This window comes from Pyrus communis, chromosome 4 (assembly GCF_963583255.1).
Source record: "Pyrus communis chromosome 4, drPyrComm1.1, whole genome shotgun sequence".
In the NCBI taxonomy this organism is placed as follows: domain Eukaryota; kingdom Viridiplantae; phylum Streptophyta; class Magnoliopsida; order Rosales; family Rosaceae; genus Pyrus; species Pyrus communis.
Genome location: NC_084806.1, coordinates 10,402,978 through 10,411,291, shown reverse-complemented (window position 1 = coordinate 10,411,291; position 8,314 = coordinate 10,402,978). Strand labels below are relative to the sequence as shown.

At 37.3% G+C, this 8,314-nt stretch overlaps 1 protein-coding gene across 1 annotated transcript; it reads left to right on the top strand.

Annotated features, from left to right (window-relative positions):
- The first annotated feature begins 1,187 nt into the window (after positions 1 to 1,187).
- Positions 1,188 to 1,589, top strand: LOC137732667 (protein RALF-like 33). Its single transcript, XM_068471965.1, has one exon. It carries the CDS (start codon positions 1,188 to 1,190, stop codon positions 1,587 to 1,589), a length of 402 nt encoding a protein of 133 aa, XP_068328066.1.
- Positions 1,590 to 8,314: the final 6,725 nt, after the last annotated feature.

Here is an 8,314-nt window from a genome sequence, read left to right as displayed (position 1 = left end):
GGAAGATCTTTTTTTTTTTCACCTTCATTCGTCCACGACAATGATAGGACGAGCCAATGCATCTGCCTTGATCTTCTTTATCTCATATTTCGAGAACAACCCATCTTTCTCTTAGCAAAAATGACTAAGCAGCCAACGTTATTCACGATACTCGGTAGGAAAGCTCAACCTATGATGGCTTCTCCCTCATTTTTTTCTATCAGACTAACAGGCAGGAGGTCTGCATGCCTAATATTCCAACAGTCCATGAGGTCCACGACCTCCTCATTGCTCTCAATCACCGGGCATGGTCCCCGTCAGGTCCAAAAACCCCAAAGACATGAGCCATGCAGCTCACCAGCACTGTGCCCCAACACCTTGATCCACGGCCCTAGCCACACAACTACCCTTGGCTTTAGCTAAGCCCAGCATCCCAAGCAGTGATCTCTACCACACCACCTCATTGGCTTATGCCAAGCCGACTCCTGGGCCCTGCCAGCCTACGTACCACACCACCCTAACGGCTGCTCTATGGCAACACCACCCAAGAAGAAGAAAAGGAGAATTAAGTTTTTTTTTACATCAGTGCGGCGCGGAGAAGACAAACAAATCAACGGGAGACGATTCTTTGCACGGGCAAGCAAAGAAGAGTGCTAGGGGAACAAATATCCTCTAGTGGGACTTATATAGATTCATCGGCTCTATGTATGATCGCAGAAGATGTGTTGCAGTTGGCTTCCACTTTTACTATGGCGGGATTTATTCATGTCTCTCGTTTATGTAATAGGATTGCCCACCATCTTGCTAAGTTTGCTTTGTCTAGTAGCAATAATCTAGTTTGGATTGAGGAGCCTCCTATTCTCATTTACGAGGTCCTCCTCGAAGACATGTAACTCTAAATGAGTTTATTTAATCAATACAACACTTCCTTTCAAAAAAAAATATATATATATATAAATGGCAGTTTTATTAATTTCCCAAATTAAATGCACAAATAAGGTCAAAAGTAGCGTGATTAGTGGGCGGCCATAAAGTCATTGACTTTCTTACAAAGACGGTCAGTCAAGTGGCATCTTCCCGTAATTACTCCCAAACCCAGTGGCATTTTCTCTCCAACGATCACTATGTTTATAAACTCCCAAACCATTCTGCAAAACCACTGCCTCTCAGAAACTTGAGATTTTAGACAAAAACCGAAATAAAAAAAAATGGGAATCTCAAGCTCAAGAACTCCATCACTCTTTGGCTGCATCTTCATCTGCGCAATCCTGGCCGCCCATTTGGTAGTGATTGCTTCAGCTTTGGCCGTTGATTTCATCAGGGGCCACCAGCTGGGCGAGCTGAGCGGGGGTTCGACGAGATCGGCGGCGGGGGGACTGATAGCTGACGAGGACGAGGATGCGGAGATGCAGATGGACTCGGAGATCAACCGGCGCATCTTAGCCACGAGGACGTACATTAGCTACGGTGCGCTGAATAGGAACACTGTCCCCTGCTCGCGACGTGGCGCGTCCTACTACAACTGCATACCTAGGGCTCCGGCTCGACATCGGTCTCCGGCGAATCCCTACCGTCTCGGCTGTAGCGCCGTTACTCGCTGCAGGCGCTAATTTCAATTTTTATTTTTATAATTTAATTTAATTTCCTCCCATTTTTTTTGTTATTATTGTTAAAAAAATATATGGGTCTAGTTGGTAATTGTGTTATATATACCGAAGAGATTTTAATAAGGAAAATTAATAAAAAAAATTTGAGTTTTAACAATAATGATAGAATAAAAGATAAAATGAATAATACTATAATTAACTTTTTAATGTAAAAATGTTCGTTAAAATGAACAGTACAACATGTTTTTAGTTAAAATTCTCGTTTAATAATTGTTATATTGTCATGTTAAAATACCATTTTGCCACTCTCTTTTATGTATTTATTTAATTATTTGTGTGTGCATTGTTTTTTAATTGGTATTCAAATGATTATTTGTGATGAAAATTAGAGAAAATAATGATATTGTTGTTGTGGTCTATCTTTAATTGAGGGTAGGCCTAGCAAACAGATCATGTCGTTTTCGTGTAACACCTGTTATTTTAACGGATCATGTCGTGTCACACATTATTTTAACAGGTCCTTAACAAGTCGGGTAAAGTGACCTAAACCGTTATTACCCGTTAAGATTTGTTTTTTCCCTTAAATTTGCACATATCACACATTGCCATATAAATATTACTTCAAAACATTAAAACATATTTGTCGTTTAAGTACTACATCTACACTCATATTACAAAATATTAAATGTGCAATGATATGCAAAATTAAAGAGTTTTTGTTTTCAATATTGTGAAGGCTTTCTCAAAAGTTTAAACCTTACGAATGGAACTTAAAGCTTGCATGTTATTTCTTTTACAAAACCCTCAATTTTTATCGATCATCATGACATAAAATTTTGTGGTATCCACTAGTGTAAATATTTTAAATTGAAAATCGAATTCATTCATTGTATTCATATATGATCAAGGAGTGTAGCTGTAAAAAATCATCAAAATCAGAGTTAAAATAACTGTTAAATCGTGATTGTTCGTTGATAACCGTTGAAAAGTTTTGTCTTGTTACTTGATCTCTAAATCTCTTTTTTCTTTTTTTTTGCGATTTTTTACGTATGCGATCTTGAAGTATATACAAACAAGTTTGACGGTTTGATCAGTTGAAATTAGTTTCGTAAAATACGTATCCATCAAAACGACAGATCCACTAACACGTAAAGTTTATTTATACTTTCATTAAGTATAACATAAGATTTTGTGGTATCCACTAGTGTAAATATTTTAAATTGATGATCGAATTCATTCATTGTATTCATATAGGGTCAATGAGTGTAGCTGTAAAAAATCATCAAAATCGGAGTTAAAATAACCGTTAAATCGTGATTTTTCGTTGATAACCGTCGAAAAGTTTTATCCCGTTACTTGATCTCTGAATGTTTGTTTTTTGCAATTTTTGGCGTATGCGATCTCGAAGTATATACAAACATGTTTGACGATTGGATCGTTGAAACTGATTTCATAGAATGCATATCTCATCAAAACAATATATTCACTAACATTTGAGAGTTTATTCATACTTTTATTAAGTATAACATAATATTTTGTGGTTTCCACTAGTGTAAATATTTTAAATTGAAGATCGATTTCATTCATTGTATTTATATAGGGTCAAGGATTGTAACTGTAAAAAATCATCGAAATCGGAGTTAAAATAACAGTTAAATTGTGATTTTTCATTGATAACCGTCGAAAAGTTTTGTCTCGTTACTTGATATCTGAATGTTTGTTTTTTGCGATTTTTTGCTAATGCGATCTTGAAGCATATACAAACAAGTTTAACGGTTGGATCGTTGAAATTAGTTTCGTAGAATATGTATCCCATCAAGTTCAATGGTGTATATATATTTATTAAGTAAATTTAAATTTATTTATTTTGTACGTATAACACTTAAGAAATTGAATGGTAGATATATTTAAGCCGATCCAATGGTCACCAATTTTTAATATTTAATTTAATATATATATATATAATTATTATAGTTTTTAGGGGTATAAAATTGTTAATTAATATATATAATTATTATAGTATTTTTTTTAGGGTTATAAAATTATAAAATTAGTATTTTGCTTATTGTGTATCGTGTTACCCACGTATATACCCAAACCAACCCGTTATCTTAACAGGTGCTTATCGGGTTACTCGATTTGTTATCGTGTCGATCCAAACACCTGTTAATTTCGTGTCGTGTCGTGTCAGGAATTGCCAGGCCTAACTGAGGGGTGTGGCATAAAGAGAAAGAGAGTGGAGAATAGGTTTGAGGAATTATGTGTTAATTCCCCAGTCTTTGTGCCTTTATTTATAATAATAAGGAGAAAAGAAACTTGATCTTCAAGTAAGACAAAGTCTATTAGGAAAGATCTTTTAGATCCCAAATGATTCATATTCTATCTCTACTTAGGATTTACACAATCACAATATTGATAAGAACATATGTCAAAACATTCCCCCTTGAGTGTGCAAATACTCAAGTAGATGGCGCATCAGATCTTTAGGCAAATGTAGAAGCAGTTGATGAAGTTGTCTTGTCTAGTCGGCACAGGTAGCGAAAGCGAGTCTCAAAACAAATGGAAGAATGTATGGGTAGTAAAACTCACAAAACTTCGTTATGGCAAAACCCAAGGTGGGACAAAAACCCATAGTCAAAGGAGAAAAGTGAGAAGTTGCATTAAGTTAAAACTATACATCTTCGGGATGCAAGTATGACATACACAAGGGTATAACCAACCCATGATGGGTGTCTCGTTAAAACCTAGTTAGGTAGGAAAAACCCAGTGGGAAAAATACTCCTAATCATAGGAAAAAGAGTACATTAAGGTCAAGTGAGTATACTTCTAGATACTTCCCTTGAGTTTGACAAAACTCCAAATGAAACTACAAGCATAGCAAGTGAGAAAGTTACGCATACCAATTCCTCGGACAAGCTTCTGGAAGGTATACTTCGGCAATGACGTCGTGTAGAGGTTGGCAAGGTTGTTTGGGATTGGACTGCTTGACTTCAATATTTTGATGCTCATGCTGATGTAGACACAATATCCTTGGTGTTTACTTGTTGGATATATCATGATTTGGTCGATACATATGGTGTTGTCTTCATAGATCATTATTAGTACTTAACGATAGATGAAAATTGCAGAGATTTTGAATATGCTCAACAAGAGCTTTTGACCATATCTCTCACATGATGAGATACATTGAGTCTTGAAACGATTCAAAGGTTTTGCAACAAAGGTCTATCTGATTGACCTCCAAAATATTGCGATGTTCTTTAATGGTAAAGACATAACCATTCGGGAACGTACCTTGTGCGGTCAAACAGATGGTCTGATTCAGCGAATCCCACAAGGTAGGCATCCTGATGAAGATCAAGGGAGTGTGATATATTCTGAGATGCATAAGGATAGATAAGCCCAAATCCGTAGTAACGGAAAAACGTCTTTAACACCAAATTGGTGATGGCGTGTAGGCGCAGTGCTGCTTTATTCCAAAAGATTATCAGTACATAAGATGTCTGATCTAGTGCATTGAGTTTAAGTACAACAAATGCCAATCGTACTTAGATATGGTTGCATCACATTCCAATATGGAACCTTATGCTCTATACCCTCCGTAAATGTCTCATTTGCATCTAACATACAGACACTAGGGTATACTCAGAAGTAACACCTTTTGGGTCTAGTTCGAGTGGTGGACCAAAATACCATCAGAACTAGCTTGAAACTTCAGGTTAAGGTAATGTCGAGTTTTCCCAAGATCATTCATCGTAAAGTTCGACTTTAGGTGCGAACCAGTATTCTCGACTCTAGTAATTTCAGATTTTGTACACGCATGGGCATATATCCTAACTGATCAAATATTCACTTAGATGGGTATACCACATCCGCCCGGATAATTCTGCATCCTTAAAGTGAAGGCCTCTTGAGAACCGAGAGGGTGTTCTTATGGTCTATAACTATTTGAATCAGTACATGTAAGTCCTTTGGAAACTCCATGTATGTTTTGTATCAGGATCCCAGAGATACTACAACCACGTTTGTAATGCTGCAATCAATCACATGGCGTATGAAAGAAACCTTGCGCCATAAGGCATCATATCGCACTATTTCATTAATCTCATTCGTCATAGATTGATCCTTTTAGTTAACCAATCAGTTCTACATTGACACTAATTAACGAAACGTGGTTCATTATTGTCACTTTTCATTTATGTCGGTAGTTAGCATATAAATGAAACTTCATCTATGGTAATCTCATTCTAATTCCATATCTCATCCAAACTAGTATACTGGCAAGAACTTTAGGAGTCGGGAGTAATCCGGATTTAATCTCATGAGATGAAAAGGATTGAGACAACGATCGAATGACAGATTTGTTTGTGCCACGTTCCTCCACTTTTGAGGAGGTGAATCCTTGAATTGAGTGATTTGCCAATTTGCTAGCGCATAACAAGTTGATTGGCTAGCCGCCAATGTACGAGGGTCGGCCACAGTAGTGGCGTTCCTGCTTTCAGGATGAATGTCCGTTGTATATTTGGTACATATCTTTGCAGGCACATTTGCAGCTGGTATATGTGATTTCGTCACTTTTGCTAGATCAGAGGAAGTGTCTGGTTATACTCTGACGATTTAAATTGGGATTGAAATGAGACATAGTGGGGACGTCCACGATAATTCGCGTTGTTCTTTAGGAATGTTGACGTTTTTATCTCCCCCTAATAGCAGGAAGACTGTCTAATAAAAGTGACAATTCGTAAAATGAGCGGTAAAGAGATCGTCTATCAAAAGGTTCTAAGTAATGAATATTATAAGGAGAATCATAACCGACATAGATTTTCATCCTTCCCTAAAGACCTTCTTTTTTTTCTTTTGTATGTAAGGGCGGCGCAAAATGGCACATAGACCGCACAACCAAAGACTCGCAAATGCGATATGTCGGGTTTATATCTAGTAACCAACTGACACGCGCTTTATAAGGTTAGGTCATGACAGGCCTCAGGCAGACCAATATTGTTGCTTGCAATATTGCATAACCTCAAGTAGAGATCAGGAACTTGTATGACCAGTGATTGCGCAATCATTTGAAGACGTTTAATGAATGCTTCTGTTGGGTCGTTTTGGGTATGAACATGGGGTACTTGATGTTCAACTTCAAAACTCAACCGACATGCAATATCCATCAAAAGTTTTTCGATGTAAATTCTCCAACTTATCCAATCAAATAGGTTTGATCAGATAATCAGGGTGGTGAGCCCTGAGCTTGTTAATCTAAGCCACCAGTGTGGAGAATGCAGATTGTGGATAATAGCCACACGTGTAGAAGCATCAACCAATACTATGAAGTATCTCAATGGTCCGAATGGTGGGTGAATCAGTCCACAAATGTCCCCTTCAATCCTTTGTAGCAAAGATGGAGGGTGCTGAGGCATGATATGCTTCCAAGTATGATGTTTTTACTTCTCATAAAAAGATGCCGAAAACGGCACATCACGGATCATCCTAGATATCCTAAACGTACATCTATAGCAAAAATTCCTTTGGAATCATGAACTTCTGGCCACATAGTAGGCCTGAATGGGTGTAATCCACTCGTTAAGTGTTCCATCTCCTCTAGAATATGCTTCTGGCTATATTCGTAGGAAGTGCAATATGGTAATATGCCAAGGAATTTTACTCCATTTTCTACATTGGTTTCAATATGGTAATAATATTCTCAAATATCCTTAAAGCTCAAAAGGCGTTCTTTCGAAACGAGTGAGTATAAGGCTTCCCTTTATGGTAAAATTAGTACCATTGGACAATATAAGGCAGTGATATGCCCCACAATCAGGTTGGATAAGCCTGAAAGGTTGTCAGGGGATGATTAGGTATAAAGTTAGCATAGAATCAGACTGTTAACTTCCCCACAAAACATACCTAAGCATGAGTTAATTGTATTAGTTGTGGTAATTTTTTGTTAATTAACTCTTATTCGAAATAATTGTGACATTCAAACACCAATCTTAAATTTAAGAATAAAATAAATTATTCACAAAGTAAACCAAATATACAAAGGGGTTCAGCCAATATGGCCTTTCATGTCAAACTTTGCTTGCATAACCAATGATATGTTCCGTCAAAACGAAGTTAAATTCTGCAGGGTTGAGATTCAGCAAACTTTGAAATTTTAGGTGCCAAGAATCATACTTCGGGCATGATACCACCTCTTGGCAGGCTTGATTCTACCATATATTGTAAAACAAACTTGAAATAGGATTAGGAGAGAGAAATGGACCCAAAGTTGAGTTTGGTAGGCTCCAACCGAAACTAGATGGGTCTGTTTGGTAGGCCTCTGCCGAAGCAGAGTAATACCGTTCAGTGCACCTCTGCCGAAATAGAGCATGCATGTCAGTGTATCCCTGCCGAAGTAGGGCACCACCATTCGGTAGACTTCAGCCGAAACTAGGTCTATATCATTTGGTAACTCCTAGCCGAATTGCTAAGGTAACTACTTCAGGAACAATTTAGATATAGAAGGACGAGAAAGATTTTCTTCCAGTCAAAATTTGATCGGATATAAACTTCATAATTGTACCAATTCATAGACGTTAAGGTTACAATCATGTTTTTCTTCGGGCAAGAATTCATCTTTGCATGATTTGAAACGGTCCATAGTGAGTCAAAGAGTCATGGAGTCCTTGACAGTGAGGTATTTCTATTTGATATGCTTCAGGCATAAATCTTTGAATGACTTATTTAGC

What these genes read in the sequence shown, in the direction of transcription:
- LOC137732667 (XM_068471965.1), top strand. Translation starts at nt 1,188, where the DNA reads ATGGGAATCTCAAGCTCAAGAACTCCATCACTCTTTGGCTGCATCTTC.